The 16,444-nt window shown below is 47.1% G+C and overlaps 1 protein-coding gene and 1 long non-coding RNA gene across 2 annotated transcripts; both read right to left on the bottom strand.

Moving 5' to 3' along the window:
* Window positions 1-91: 91 nt before the first annotated feature.
* Window positions 92-828, bottom strand: LOC119495582. Its single transcript, XR_005208516.1, has 2 exons — window positions 212-828; window positions 92-179 (listed from the first exon to the last, which is right to left on the bottom strand). It is a non-coding gene; the product is annotated as an uncharacterized LOC119495582 (long non-coding RNA).
* A 409-nt stretch (window positions 829-1,237) lies between these two features.
* On the bottom strand, window positions 1,238-13,873 carry znf318 (zinc finger protein 318). Its single transcript, XM_037782217.1, is given in 12 exon segments — window positions 1,238-4,886; window positions 5,975-6,093; window positions 6,550-6,643; window positions 6,876-7,076; window positions 7,916-8,232; window positions 8,828-8,927; window positions 9,074-9,174; window positions 9,403-9,916; window positions 9,918-10,622; window positions 10,755-11,421; window positions 11,949-12,058; window positions 13,433-13,873. Coding segments are annotated over 12 exon segments (6,141 nt in total). The 5' UTR covers window positions 13,691-13,873; the 3' UTR covers window positions 1,238-1,931.
* Between the last annotated feature and the right edge of the window lie 2,571 nt (window positions 13,874-16,444).

Here is a 16,444-nt window from a genome sequence, read left to right as displayed (position 1 = left end):
TCTGTTAGCTCCAAAGTACTTCAAACAGTACTTGAGTAAATGTGCTTTCCACTACTGATAGAAGTACAATAATCACAACACTCAGACCTGCTGCGGTTTCTCCACCAACCTTTATTAAAACTCTACTTGAAGCGACAGACTTTACGAGACGAGCAGTTTAGTTTCTATTAACACCTGACCTCAGATCAGTGCAGCACACGTTAACACTGACCTCAGATCAGATGTTCTAGGTTTCAGCTCGTGGATCTTCAGTTAACATGTGAAGGAACCACTGAGCTGTTTTTGGTCCGACTCTTTATTTATTTCACTCGTTTTAAAAGAGGGAAAACTAAAGTGAGTAGAAAACGAGACAAACAACAGGTGGTGTGTTCAGTACTTTACCTGCAGGGGGTCGACACCTGGTGATCTTTAAAGGAACAGTTTACACACACACACACACATTTAGAGTCAGCGGAGAAGGTGGACATCAGTTTGGTCTAAATGTCATTCTCTAATTTTTCATGAAACCCTTTTTCATCTGTGACCCTTTAAAACGGTTTAATATTTCTTTGGGATACAAATAAAAAGTGATAATTTGTGTAATTTTAGACACCTGAAGAAGAAGTATTGTATGTATGTAGGAACATCTGAAAAAATAAATCTTGTCTTGTTAATTGTCTTTCAAGCCCTTAAAGGGATAGTCGAGGTGTTTCTTAGTGTAGTTGTATGAGCTACTTCTCCATAGTCAGTGTATTACCTACAGTAGATGTTAGTGTAAGTGTACGCTATATTTAGAATATATACCTCGCCATCAGACAGCCCTTTCTGACGGGGAACTGAAGCTGTTATATCGCTGTCTTCACAACCACCAGACTCCATTCATAAAAACAGTAATTTTACCTCTCAGAACAGAGGACTTGCTGGTCTACCGCTTTCTTGATCGGTTAGTTTGTTTGTGTTATTGTGTGACTTTCTGTTTTTGTGAATGGAATCTTGTGGCTCTGAAGACAGCAATATAACGGCGTCAGTTCCCCGTCAGAAACGGCCGTCTGACGGCGAGGTAAAGCGGCTGTGTGGAGCAGCAGAAAAATGCATTTTTACCTCTCAGAACAGAGGACTTGCTGGTCTACCGCTGCATTGGTGGGTTAGTTTCGTTTGTGTTATTGTGTGACTTTCTGATCCAAACTAACCAAAGTCACACAATAACACAAACAAACTAACAAACCGTCCCGAGTTCTGAGGTAAAATTACTGTTTTTGTGAATGGAGTCTGGTGGCTGTGAAGAGAGCGATATAACGGCTTCAGTTCTCCGTCAGAAAAGGGCTGTCTGACAGCGAGGTAAAGAGGTGAAAATATTCTAAATACAGCGTACACTGAAGCGCACAGCAATCCTCTACTGATATTGATTTTTGTAGGTGTTTCAAATCCGTCCACAGCAGCACATTGCTTTGCTCCAAACTCCATCTACTGTAATAATACACTGACTGTGGATTAGAACCTCATACAACCACACTGAGAAACACCTGAGCTATCCCTTTAACATGATCTTGTGACCCTTTTGGGTCCAGCCCAAACCGTGAAACAGACCCGGACCTTTTGGCCTCATAAAGTAACTTACAACTCAAAGGCAATACTTGAATAAATATTAATGAATATGTTGTTGTTTTGTGTTTTCAGGGGAGTTTTTGTTATTGATTATCATGTCTAGAGACGTCCAGGACTCGTGTGTCTGTACTGGACTGAAACTGATATCCATCTGAAACACCAGACAACAAGAGGGCTTCACTAAACGTCAAACTGGCCCTCTAAACAGATGAAGGTCCGCGTTTTAAAAGTCTCAAGTCCGTCAGGGTCTTTCTCACCAGCTGCCTTCAAGTCCAGTAAATTATTGATCAAAGACTTCCTGGATATACGAGTGGTTTTATAGAAACCCCCGTCAGTCCGGTCCACTCCTACTCAAAGTTAAAATTGTAATCAAAGTTCAGAGAGGTCATGTCTGAGGGGAGGCCCAGGGTTTCAGGGGTGATCTCCATCACCTGAGGGGCCTCCTCGCTGGGCGTCCCCTCCCCCGGCTGCGACCCAGAGCCGAGATCTGACATGTCAAGCCCCGAAGCTGCCGAGTCAGAATCTCCTGAAGCGAGTTCAGGCTCGGACTGGCTCTGCTTCTGCTGCCGGGTCTGGTATCTGGTTTGAGATCTAGTCTGTCGGATAGGGCGGGGGGCAGGAGGGGTTCTCTTTGTCAGAGTCGCCTTGCCTCTAGTTTTGGGGCCTGGCTTGGGTGAAGGTTCTGGAGCTGTATCGGTATGGGTCTCTAGATGGAACCCCTGTTCTGGTTGGGGCTCCGTTTGGGTTTGAGGGGCCAGTTTTGGCTGGGACTGAGTTTGAGGTGTTGGTTCCAGCTCGGCAGGCTTAGTTTGTGGGGCGATTTGAGCCTCAGATTTAGGAGTTGAGGACTGGTTTTGGGGTACACTCTGAGCCTCGGTCTGGCCTGGTGGATTCAGTTTTGGCTGGGTTTTTTGTGTTGCAGATGGAGCCACCTCAGGTGTTGGAGTTGGAGAGGTCTGCAAGGACCAAACAGATGCAATTTGGATGTCTGATTCTGGCTGGATTTGGGGACGTGCTGGGTCTGGTTGTAGAGATTTACAAACCTCTGATGGAGGTTTGGACTGGGTAAGAAGCGGAGGTTGAGGTTTTGGGGCTTGCGTGGTAGGAAGTTGACTTTTATTGGTGCTGCTCCTGTCAGCTCTGGCGTCTGTTGCTGGTTTGGTGATGGAGGACGTGCCTGATTGGCCGACCTTGCTGTAGAAGATGTTGAACAAGTCTTGGGCTTTGGCTGCAGCCAGATTACTCTTAAGTTTGTCAGACTTCTGAGCTCCATCGGCCATGTTCATGAAAGGTGGAGGCTTGACGAAAACCGTACGAGTTTGCTCCCCCTCCGGGACGCCAGGAGCTGCCACGTCAGACACTATCTTTATCATTGTCGGTTGTGCCCGTTTAGCCACGGATGGAGCAGGGGTAGTTTCAGATGGTGTAGGCTTAGGTTTAGAAACTGGTGGCGCAGGGTTACAAACTGGTGGCGCAGGGTTACAAACTGGTGCAGGTTTTGACACTGGTGGCGGACAATTAGCTTCAAATGGTGCAAGTGTTGACACCGGCGACGGAAGTTTAGGCCCAAATGGTGCAGGTTTTGATATCGGCGGCGGCGGACATTTAGCATCAAACAGCGCAGGCCTTGACACTGGTGGCGGATGTTTAGGCCCAAATAGTGGTGGTCTTGACATCGGTGGCGGAAGTTTAGGCCCAAATGGTGCAGGTCCTGACACCGCCGGTCCAGTCCCAGGTGCACCGTTTGGTGGCGGAAGTTTAGGCCCAAATGGTGCAGGTCCTGACACCGCCGGTTCAGTCCCAGGTGCACCGTTTGGTGGCGGAAGTTTAGGCCCAAATGGTGCAGGTCCCGACACTGCCGGTCCAGTCCCAGGTGCACCGCTTGGTGCCGGAAGTTTAGGCCCAAACGGTGCAGGTCCTGAAACCGCCGGTGCAGTCCAAGGTGCACCGCTTGATGCCGGAAGTTTAGGCCCAAATGGTGCAGGTCCTGACCCCGCCAGTGCAGTCCCAGGTGCACCACTTGGTGGCGGAAGTTTAGGCCCAAATGGTGCAGCTCCTGACACCGCCGGTGCAGTCCCAGGTGCACCACTTGGTGGCTGAGGTTTAGTTTCCAGCAGTGCGTTCTGAGCATTTAAAGCCCTTGTGAGACCATCAGAGAATAACGGTTCTTCTTTTTGAGCAGGACCTAGTGACCCGGTGTTTTGGGGTCTAATGGAGAGGAAGGTATTCAGAGGTGCAGGTTTACCCATCATGGCTGCTTTCCTCAGGACTGCAGCAGGTGCAGGGAGGTTAGGCCGGATTCTTCCCCGGTTGGCGCGGTTGGCCACCCAGGGAGGCGTGGTTTGGGGGCCCGACAGCTTGCTGGCGATCTCCTTAGCAACAGCCATAGATTTTGCAAAAGAATCCTCCACCGAGACCGGGTTCAGCTTTGCAGCTGCTTCGTCATCCTTAATGAACTCTGCGGCAACTTTCTCCGCCTCCTTCGCCAGAACATTTTCCTTCTTCTTCCATGTGAACTTTCCGAACGAAGGGGTCGCGGCCACAGGTGGCGATTTGCCGGTTTCCAGGCTCTGCTTGCGGAGCTTTGCCCTCATGGCTGGACTGGGTCCACAGAGGATTTTGGGCGGGTCGTAGGGCTTTGGCGGAGGTTCAGGCTTGTTGATTTCTGTTTTCGCTGCTGGTTTTCCCGACTCAACCTTTTTCAAAGCTTCCTTCTCAGTCTTAAGCTTCCCTTCGTCTCGCTCTCGGTCATATTTGGGTCTGAAATCTGAATATTTACCGTGTTTATACTCTTCGTCTCTCGGCCCATATTTGGGACGGTTGTCATATCGGTCATCTTCATCCCTGCGATAGCGGTAACGATATTCTTCTTCTCTGCTGTATTTGTATCTGTCATCCTCTTCTCCTCTCCTGTATTTACCCCTCTCCTCTTCCTCTCGGCTGTAGCGGTATTTATCATCCTTCTTGCTGCATTTATACTTTTCATCCTCCTCTTTCTTGCTGGAAGAAGGCCTCTCCTCTTCCTCCTCTCTTTTGGCATTTTTAAAATCCTCCTCTTTTTTGCTCGGCTTCGCCTCCTCCGCTTCCTCCTTTAGAATTTTGTCTTCCTTCAGAACAGCGTCGTCCTCTTCCTTCTTTTTCTCCTTGTCCTTTTTCTCCTTTTTGTGTTTGGACTTGTCCTCCTTGTTGCCCTTCTCTTCCTCCTCATGTTTGCGTTTCTTCCCGCTGGCGTCGGAGGCCAGTCCGGCCTGGCGGTCCAGGTTCCTCCTCTGTTCATAAAGAGGATTCTCGTAGATTTGTTTCTGGTGAGAGAGGCATTAAAACACAAAGACAAGAGAGTGAAAAACCACCGACCAAAACATCAAAAAACACATTTACACAATACTTATAATTTTAAAAATGTTAACTAGTGCCTGGAAACATGGGAATGGTTTTACATCTACATTGGATAATGCTGCGTTCATGTCATGTGGGATAGGAGATTCAGCTACTACATCGATGTATCGATTTATATTCCTACGATCCAACTATATCGATAGGTACTCGGCAAGTTGTCCTTCACGGGGAAAACAATTTAGATCTAAAATCGTTTTGCAAGGTAAATAATCGATTGTATCGATACTAAGAATTTGCAACTTGTATCGCTCTAGATGAGCCAACCCATTTTCATTCATATATCTGGAGGTCAGAGGTCTAGGGACCCCTTTGGAAATGGATATGCCAGTCACATTATATCAGACATGGTTGGTACCAATGGATTCATTAGGTTTTCTAGTTTCATATGATACCAGTATCTTCACTCTAGCTTTAAAACTGAGCCCGCTACAACCTAAAAAATCCCAGGTTGTGTTAGCGTGTTAAAGAAATTAGCCCTAGTTTATTTTAACTCAAACTATGATCTGTTCCTAAACCTAACCTAAAGTAGATTTGTTGCCTAAACTTTAGGAGGTTTCTGGCAGAGGCAGACTTCTCCCATATGCTCAAGATCTCACCAGTGTAGCATGAAAGTGGAATTAGCAAGCTAGCTAGCTAACTAGCCACTACTTCTAAAAGTGAGTGCAGGTTTGGAGCGTTACTTAACCTCCTTCTTGACAAGATAGTATGACATGGTTGGTACCATGTACGTTCCTCCGTCTCTCCTAGTTTTGGTCTGTTTTGTAGGAAAAAGTGTATGTAGGTACTCTGAATCTCCTGTATACTGAAATAAACTTAACACATTTCCTGAGTTATTCCAGGAGCTCGTACCCAAAGCGGGAAACAAAAGAAGAACCACAGACAACGGACACATGATACGCTACACTTTGATATGTTCCTTCAGAAGGCTTTTAAAGATCCAGGAGGACCTCCTGAAGTCACCTGACAGCTTCTCGACCCTCCCTCGGGTTAATACCTTGTATTTCTCGTTGTGAGCATGTGTGGTGACGTGCTCTTCTGCACAGATGGCGTCTCCATAAAACTGTTTACACAGCAGGCAGAAGAATCCTCTGACGGGCAGCAAGAACTCCGAACCTGCAGCAAAACACACGCGACACCTTTTAAACACACTGGTGGCCGTAAAGTAAACTGCCAATCATGTTTACCTGGCGGACGTGTCCACTTCCTGTACCTGTCAGGACAGGAGAGGGTCAGAGAGGTGGCGTCTGAGTATAAATATGTAAAGAATAGATGGTGTACAGAGCAGAGCTAGCTGCTCAGTGACACTACAGCAGACAGATGTTTTCATTTACAGCAGCCTTCACAGGAGGACGAGACATGAAAAACTAATGAATAGACATCAGAGACGAGGACGGGAGTCTCCTCTGTGGTTCCACCAGAGTCTTTTTGTTTTCATTAAGAGACACAGAAACGGCAGCAGAGATCCACCTGGAAGCAGAAGACGGCTAACAACATTCACCGACATCATGGCGATAAAAAGCAGCGAGCTGATGACTGCTCAGGGAAATGACGGGTGTGCAGTGCGAGTACCTTTGGCTGGTTTCGTCAGCTTCTCTTCTGACTGCAGGTTCTTGGCGATTTTGGTGGGAGTGGACGCCCAGGGCCGGTCGTACGGGTCCAGAGTCTGTGGACAGAAAGGCGGGGTTAAATGTGAAGGAACTCATGATGTGAATCCACTAAAGTTTGAATCATTTCATTCAAAAACTATTTCACATGTAAATGAAACATCTGGTGTCTGAATGATTGTGGTTTTATCTGTTAGAAGAGTTATTAATGAAGGAGAGACATGAACATGAATGTAACAGCTGATTAACATTTCAACAGTAGCGTTCAAGGACAACAATATAAAAACCAACCTTTCGATGCGTTTTGCTGTGCAAGTGAGTGAAATAATCAAACATGGAACCAGAGGTGACGTTACAGTTTTTGCACCAGTGGTTTCCAGCGTCATAGTATTCAAACGGCTCCGGGGGCGGGGTCGGGGGCGGAGCCTCGACGGGCGGCTTGTCCGGGGATGCTCTCGATGACGGTGCCGCCGCCGCCGCCGCTGAGGTCTGCTAAGAGACAAAGACGGAGGAAAATCAACATGGTGGGTGAAAGTGGACACAGTCAGGATTCAGTCCAACGAAAACACTGAAAATGTAGAATTGTCTTACCTTCGCTGAGCTCCAGCCTCCAGGACGTTAGGCAACACGAGAATCCGCCAGTCGCTTTTATATCGACTGTAACGTCTAACTCGCTTTAATGTTTGAGCCCGATTCATTATCAAACTTCACAATGTTCGTGGTAAACTTCCTGTCGTCATCACTGAGCTATCTATGTTCAACAAGATCAGACCGTCTTGTCTCGTTTTGCCGGTTTCTCTGGACGTCTTACCAATGAACTTCTCTAATGACGTCCAGTTCTGTTCATCAATCACAGTTAAACTACCGTCAACACAACGCAACACTTCCTGCCCAGATGTTTCACATTAAAAGCCTGTCAGTGGCTCAAAGGGCTTTTCTGACAGGCGTGTAAGGTGAAAAATCGTTATAGTTCAAACAATCTATATTTGACAAACTTTTCATTTATCTATCTGCTGACTCCACACGCTTAGCATATGTCCGATTGAATGACGGGAAACATGAAATCGTAAAAACACACAGCGTCCTGTCAGACAGGAAGACGATGACAGTAAATCAAATATAATAAAATAAAAGGCCAACTACCTGCCCGGTACAGGTGAGTGAATGAAGATCTGCTATGTTTAGCTTTTATCTGATATTTAGCTAAATATACAAGTCATTTATGTTCAACATTCACTTCTAATGAGAAAATAAATGAATGAATACAGTAATGAGCCCTAGCTATGATTCAGTAGTATTTCCTGTTTTACCTCCTCTGCAGGTGTGTGTACCTTTATTGTGGAGGTGCAGACTTCCTGCCGTCGCTCAGGACTAATCTCCGCCTCACGTTTCTTCTTCTCTGGCGGCGGCGGCTGTTCGTCCTCCTGGTCCTCGGCCGGTTTGACGATCCTGCGGGGCCGGTCAGACGGGATCAGGCCGAGGATGAGCGCTATCTTTTCTATCTCGTTGCGTTTCTTCTCGGCGGCCTCGTGCTCTTTGCGCAGGTTGGAGATCTGAACCATGACCTCCTCCTGCAGGTGGCTGATCTCCTGCAGCAGAGGGTCTTTATGGCCGCCCTTCTCCCGCCGCTTCTTCCTCAGCAGCTCGCCTGAAAAACACAGCAGACAGTTCACCTTTGTTTTTATGGTCAAACCAGGCGTCAACCTCCAGCTCTGAGAAGTGAAGCCTTAAAGCAGCCAGCAGGGGGCGACTCCTCTGGTTGTATAGAAGTCTGTGAGAAAATGAGCCTACTTCTCTCTTGGTTTATTACCTCAGTAAACGTTGTGAACATGAGTTTATGGTCTCAATCGCTAGTTTCAAGTCTTCTTCAATACAGCATGATGTTCATTTAGTAAATTATGGTCCCATTTAGAGTCAGATAGACCATAAAGCAGGGGATGCTTTAGGGCGGGGCTACCTTGTGATTGACAGGTCGCTACCACGGTGTTGTCCGGTCTGGGAGTTGACGTGTTTTCGTCTTACAACTTTAACCCTTTCACAGTGTGTTTTCACTTCATCAAAGTTAATTATAAAATTATTGGTCGCCTGAAAATGTCTTATTCAGCGTTCGGTTGTACTTAGCTTCACCCTCTCGTGTCACAAAAACCAAGATGGAGACGGACAAAAGCAAAACCAAGATGGCGAAGGTACCAGCATGTTTTCGTTGCATCGTGTCGTTTCATGGCGTCGGCGTGTGACCTCACCTTGTTGCTTCCTGAGTCTCTCCAGCTCCTTCATCAGATATTCTTTCTTCTTCATCCTGATCTCTCTCTCCTGCTTCAGCTTCTCTCTCTCCTCCAGAACCTGAAAACATCACGTCAACACCGTCAACACCGTCAACACCGTCAACACCGTCAACACCGTCAACACCTGTTTCTGCTGCAACCACTGAACATGATGGATGGACGGATGAATGGATGGATGACTGAATGAATGAATGAAGGGGACACCTTTTGTTTCTGGCTCTCGTTGTTCTGCTCCTCAGATACTTTCCTCTCATGGCTGCAGACTTTCCCCTTCTCACCATCCTGAACAAAAGTCTTCCCCAAACCTGACGACCAAACAACAACATTTACATTAAATAACCAACAGCGTCGAATCAGTCCTCCATCTTTAAAACCGTCTTCTCTGGCGTTACATTCAGTTAATTGTTGATTATTCACCTAATTTCATCTGATAGAAAACAGAATGTCTGCCTCTTTGTAGTTTTGTTAATGTTTCTTTAAAATAATGATTTAAGGTTATAAACGGGAGAATATTGCTGTAATAATGGACCGACCTTTGACCCCCGGCTCAGGGGCCGGTTTGCTGTAGGGCTGTTTGTAGGGCAGAGTGGGGGGGAAGTCTTCAGGGCCGCTTTGGGGGGGCAGCGCCATGTTGGGGGGCGGGTACATGGGCGGCCACTGCTGGTGCATGTAGGGAAGGTAATTCCCGTACTGGCCGTAACCTGGCGGGGGGAAGTTGGGGGGCATCATGCCGTGGACCTGTGAGGGGGGGTAGGAGGGTATGGGCACCCCAGGGTGAGGGGGGAGGATGTTAGGGTCAGGGGTTTTTGGCGGCGGCTCTTTGTTTGGTGGTGGCGCGGCGGCGCTCTGCTTGTTGTTCGACTCTTTGAGAGATTTGGGCGTCGCTGAGCTCTTCTTGCGGCCGTCGTCGCTGCTCCAGCTGCCCCCCCCGGTCGTCCTCCCGTCCACGGCTGCGACTCTGGCTGCTGCTGCTGCTGCTGGAGCTGCCGCTGTGGCTCCGCCTCCCGCGACCGCGGCTGCCATCCGAGCTGCCGGAGGAGTACCGCCTGCGTGTGGGCGTCTTTGGAGGCGGCTTGTTTCCATGGAGACGCTCTTTGGTCCTGGCGGCCATCTTGCTGATTTCGGTCACGCCCAGGTCCAGGCCGATGGTCTTCAGCAGGTCCTGGATCTTTTCGTACTCCTCCATCGCCTGACGCTCGCCCTCCTCCAGCGGCTCCGTCTCCGGCTGGAAGGAGGTATTCGCCACCTGGACCGTGATGTTCTGGTCAGGGCTGATGGAGGGCCGGCTCGCGTACCTCATGTCAACCTCCCCCATTGTGGGATGGGCCTGAAGGCGAGGCGAGGCCCCCGAGGGAAGGCCGTACGCCTGAGAGATGGTGTGTTTCTGTGGGGGGTAATCTCCGTACAGCGCCTCCTCCGTCAGGTCTCCGTACAGGTCCAGCCCCTGGTGTCGGACCGGCTCGGACGGCGGTGGAGGTTTGGGCTCCTCCGAGTCTCCGTACAGGAACTTCTCCTCATCATCGATGTCATCCGCCTTCTCCTGAGGCTTGGCCCCCATCGTCCCCTCCAGCAGGTGGAGGATCTCCGTGATCTCGGCGTCGAGGCCGACACGGCGAGCCATCTGCGGGTCGGACCGCAGCTCTGACAGCATGGAGGCCACCATGTGAGGCTCCATGCCTCGAACGGCCTGCAGCAGCTGGTCGGCCACCCGCGACATGTTGGAGCCTTCCGGACCTCTGGGAGAGTCTGAGCTCTGGAACACACAGAAACACAGCAGAGTGACGCCTCCGGACCAAAGATCATCTCCTCCATCACACACAATACAACTGCTTATCTTATATATACACGTATATACTGTATATGTGTTGGGTTGTTGACGTCCTACCCTGACTGACGGCGAGTCCTCGGAGTCGTTGCGTTTCTTCAGGATGGATTTGGTGGGCAGACTCAGCATCTCCTCCAGCTCCTTCCTGCGCCGAGCCGTCTCCAGCTCTTTGAACTCTTTCCTGGATTTCTCTTCACTGTCGTCTCCGCTGCTGGAGCTGGAGCTGCTGCTGCTCCCACTGCGACTCCTCTGTCGGCTCTTACTGCGCCCGTGGCTCCGCCCTCTGGACCTGGACCTAGACCTAGACCTGCTGCGGGGGCGACTCTTGCTATGGCCCCGGCTCTTAGCCCGGCTCCGGTCCGGACTGCGGCTCTTGCTCCGGCCCCGGCCCCGGCTCATGTTCCGGTTCCGGTCCGGACTGCGGCTCTGGCTGCGGGGCCGGCTCCGACCTCGACTCTTGGCCCGGTTCCGGTCCGGACTGCGGCTCTGGCTGCGGGGCCGGCTCCGACCTCGACTCTTGGCCCGGCTCCGGTCTGGACTGCGACTCTTACTCCGGCTCCTGCCCCGGCTCTTGGCCCGGTTCCGGTCTGGACTGCGGCTCTGGCTGCGGGGCCGGCTCTTGCTCCTCACCTGGCTCTTGGCCCGGCTCCGGTCCGGACTCCGGCTGCGAGGTCGGCTCTGGCCCCGGCTCCTGCTCCGCTCGTACTCGGGTCGAGGAGGGTAGTCTCTGTGAGGAAAAACCGGATTTAACTGGACTGAAGAGCTTGATAACGAACATGTTGAATGTTGTTCTATCGGTTCTGAAGTAAACCCTTTCTTTGGCCCGGTCGTCCCTCCTCTCACCTGGACATAAATGTCTTTAAAGACTAAACTTTGGGCCGCTGTTGTGGACATATTGTAGGTTTCAGGTTGTAATATTTTAAGAAAAATGTTACAAGAAATATCGCAAGAGTTTTCTTGTGAAATGACGAATTTATCTGCTTTTTCTTGTAAAATTGATTTAAATTTATATTGACTTTCTTGTAAAATTTTGACATAATTTCAGAACTTTTTCTTAAGGTATTTTTTTTTTTTTTTTTTTTTAAATCAATCCAACTTTAATATACTTTATTCACAAGATCCCGGTTGTATTTCTTTACCAGTGGCCCTTATACACCGCCATCATCTCTGCTAACTAAATAAAAGTCAGCAGTATAAAAACAAACATGTCCTAAATACTAACAGGTGTTCACATTTCTTTTTTTTCATGAGTACCTGTCATGATGGCGTGAAGGGGCCGAGCCAGATGGTCCGGTCAGCTCGTTGCCGACGGTGATGACAAGGTTGTGGTCGATGGGACCCGACCCGCGAGGTGACGGAGACCTCTGCAGCACACACACACACACACACACACACACACACACACACACACACACACACACACACACACACACACACACACACACACACACACACACACACAGAGAGATAAAAGAAGCACCTGGTTACCTGCTGGTCCATCCTCCATTCATCAATCAATAACCAGCATCCTCTTAGTGAACTGAAGACATCATCTGATTCACTGCTTCTGGACTATTACTAACAGATTCATCAATAATACAATAAAATATAAATACAACAATAGTAAACCAAAACTATGTGCATGGCTGAGGATCCTGTCAGAGTTGTTTGAAGGGAAATATGTGTTCTAAATAACTAAGATTTAGTTACATTATTAAAGTTAAACATGTACGAATAGTTGACATGTTTGTCAGGAACATTCATGAGTGAAGGTTAATGTTTTGACTGCAGAGTAAGAGAGTAAGAGCAAAGCCAAGATAAATTGAGAGTTTTTTTGAGTGGAGTTTGGTTTACAGGTGCTAATAAACACACTAGGCTACACTACATAAATAGTCAAGATTTAATTACATTATTAAAGTTTAAACATACACGAATAGTTGATATGTTTGTCAGGAACATTAATGAGTGAAGGATAATGTTTTGACTGCAGAGTAAGAGCAAGGCCAAGATAAATTGAGAGTTTTTTGAGTGGAGTTTGGTGTACAGGTGCTAATAAACACACTATGCTGCACTACATAAATAACTAAGATTTAATTACATTGTTAAAGTTTAAACATATACGAATAGTTGATATGTTTGTCAAGAACATGCATGAGTGAAGGATAATGTTTTGACTGCAGAATAAGAGAGTAAGAGCAAAGCCAAGATAAATTGAGTTTTTTGAGTGGAGTTTGGTGTACAGGTGCTAATAAACACTATGCTGCACTACATAAATATCTAAGATTTAATTACATTATTAAAGTTTAAACATGTACGAATAGTTGATATGTTTGTCAGGAACATGCATGAGTGAAGGATAATGTTTTGACTGCAGAGTAAAGAGAGTAAGAGCAAAGCCAAGTTAAATTGAGTTTGGTGTAGAGGTGCTAATCAACACACTATGCTGCACTACACAAATAACTAAGATTTAATTACATTATTAAAGTTAAACATGGACGAATAGTTGATATGTTTGTCAGGAGCATGCATGAGTGAAAGATAATGTTTTGACTGCAGAGTAAGAGAGTTAGAGCAAAGCCAAGATAAATTGAGTTTTTTTTTAATGGAGTTTGGTTTACAGGTGCTCATAAACACACTATGCTGCACTACATTCTGCAGTATTTATTAATGATTAATAACTGGACTCGAACTGTTTGGACGATTATAATATAATATTAATAATCTTTTGATTCACTCACGTCTCTCGGCGGACCTCCGGCCCAGTACTCCCCGCCTCGGTGGCTTCCTGACCCGGGTGAAGGGTACCTCCTGCGCGGCGGGGAGCGGCGGTAGGAGTCCGGGTGACCGTGGTCGTGGTAGCCCGGGTGGAACGGAGGCCTGGGCCGGCTCCGGTCGTCTCTGTAGCCCGGAGCCGGGTAGGGCCTCGGGGGCGGCAGACCTCGGCCTTCGAAAGGCGGCCGGTAGCCTCCTCTCTGCGGAGGCCGACCTCGGTACATTTCCTCCCGCAGAGACACTCTGGTCAACCAGCTGACGACTCCAGCGTTGATTTAATGCACCACAGAGACTTCCGGACACTTTACTCAAAGTTTGAACTGCTTATTGAGTTATTTTATAAAATAAACACACAGATTGTCTGCAGCTCGATCATCATCCTCCATGCACACAAAAACCTACACTCTTCTTCTACGGACAGAAATAAACAGACGAGAGAGAACGAGCTGCTGCCCCCTACAGGAACTACCCGGTACTACATGAACTAAAGGAACTACACGGTACTACACAAACTACACGGTACTATAGGAACTACAGGAACTACAGGAACTACCCGGTACTACAGGAACTACCCGGTAATACAGGAGCTACCCTTTACTACAGGAACTACCCGGTACTACAGGAACTACCCGGTAATACAGGAGCTACCCTTTACTACAGGAACTACACGGTACTACAGGAACTACACGGTACTACAGGAACTACAGGAACTACCCGGTACTACAGGAACTACACGGTACTACAGGAACTACACGGTACTACAGGAACTACAGGAACTACCCCATACGACAGGAGCTACCCGGTACTACAGGAACTACCCGGTACTACAGGAGCTACCCGGTACTACACGAACTACACGGTACTACAGGAACTACCCGGTACTACAGGAACTACAGGAACTACCCCGTACTACAGGAGCTACCCGGTACTACAGGAACTACCCGGTACTACAGGAGCTACCCGGTACTACACGAACTACACGGTACTACAGGAACTACCCGGTACTACAGGAACTACAGGAACTACACGGTACTACAGGAACTACCCGGTACTACAGGAACCACGCGGTACTACAGGAACTACACAGTACCACAGGAACTACCTGGTAAAACCTCCAGTTTCTTCTTCTACGGACAGAATTAAACAGTCGGGAGTGAACGAGCTGCTGGCCCCTAAAGGACCAACTTAAATGTCCAATACTCTATTCATAAAAATATGAGATGGTTTGAACTTTTTAATGGAGAGATGGACACATGGAGAGAAAATAAAACACAACATATCTATCTTAAATTTAAATGAAACACCAGAAGATGGTATTTTGGAGAATGTTTATTGAATAAAAAACAGTAATTTCAATACATCAGATAGTAGAAAGGTGTTAACTCTAACAACAGAAATACAATTCAGTAGTTGTTTGGATAACTTTTCCAGAGGTGGAAGAAGTACTCAGTTCAACGGTAAAAAATACTCAAATCACAAGTAAAAGTCCTTTATTCAAAACCCTACTAAATAAAAGTACACAAGTATTATCAACTGTAAATGTACTTAAATGTTATTATGTTTTAGAGCATGTGGATGTTGTTGCTGGTGGAGTTAATTTAAAGTATTTTACGAACTATACTGTTTAATCTACAACAATCATCATTATTGTTTCATATGTAAAATCAGCAAAAGTAAAGTTTATCTTTGAGATCAATCATTTATCTGATCACACAGATGTGGTCATTACACCTCCAGATGTTGGCTGAGAGGAAGACGAGATGTACCTGTTCTTATGTTGGTCAGGTGTTTCTACCAAAACCACCTGATCCACTGGAGTAATCTGAGTACATTTAATCAGGCTGATAAGCAGCAGCTCTGATTAATTACACTTCATCCATTCACATCTATTAATGCAAACTGTTTTCATTGTGTTCATCAGGTAGTGAGATGTCAGAGAATACTTCTCTTATGGAAAACAGTCCTCGCTGTATTTGAATAATGAGCAGCGCAGAAATCTCTTTAACATTTTCAGTAAAATGATAGAAAACATGTTTTATGTACAAATCCTAAATAGAACTTCCTCTTGGAGGACGATGAACTACAAGGCCTTCAGAAAATATTCAGACCCCTTCACTTTTTTCACATTTTGTTATGTTGCAGCCTTATGCTACAATCAATAAAATTAGTTTTTTCCCTCATCAATCTACACGCAATACACCACAATGACAAAGTTGAAACAGAATTTTTGAAATTTTTGCAAATTTATTTAAAAGGAAAAACTGAAATATCACATTGACATAAGTATTCAGACCCTTTACTCAGTATTGAGTTGAATCAACTTTTGCAGCGATTACAGCATCGAGTCTTCTTGGGTATGACGCGACAAGCTTTGCACACCTGGATTTGGGGAGTTTCTGCCATTCTTCTCTGCAGATCCTCTCAAGCTCTGTCAGGTTGGATGGGGACCGTCGGTGGACAGACATTTTCAGGTCTCTCCAGAGATGTTCGATTGGGTTCAAGTCAGGGCTCTGGCTGGGCCACTCAAGGACATTCACAGAGTTGTCCCTAAGCCACTCCTGAGTTGTCTTGGCTGTGTGCTTAGGGTCATTGTCCTGTTGGAAGGTGAACCTTCGGCCCAGTCTGAGGTCCTGAGCGCTCTGGACCAGGTTTCCATTAAGAATATCTCTGTACTTTGCTCCGTTCAGCTTTCCCTTGATCCTGACTAGTCTCCCATTCCCTGCTGCTGAAAAACACCCCCAAAGCATGATGCTGCCACCACCATGCTTCACCATTGGGATGGTATTGGGCAGGTGATTAGCAGTGCCTGGATTCCTCCAGACATAACGCTTAGAATTGAGGCTAAACAGTTCAATCTTGGTTTCATCAGACCAGAGAATCTTGTTTCTCACAGTCTGAGTGTCCTTTAGGTGCCTTTTTGCAAACTCCAAGCGGGCTTTCATGTCCATATGGCCATTCTGCCATAAAGCCCAGATCAG

This window comes from Sebastes umbrosus, chromosome 10, assembly GCF_015220745.1.
Source record: "Sebastes umbrosus isolate fSebUmb1 chromosome 10, fSebUmb1.pri, whole genome shotgun sequence".
NCBI lineage: Eukaryota > Metazoa > Chordata > Actinopteri > Perciformes > Sebastidae > Sebastes > Sebastes umbrosus.
This window is presented reverse-complemented; position numbering and strand designations above follow the sequence as displayed.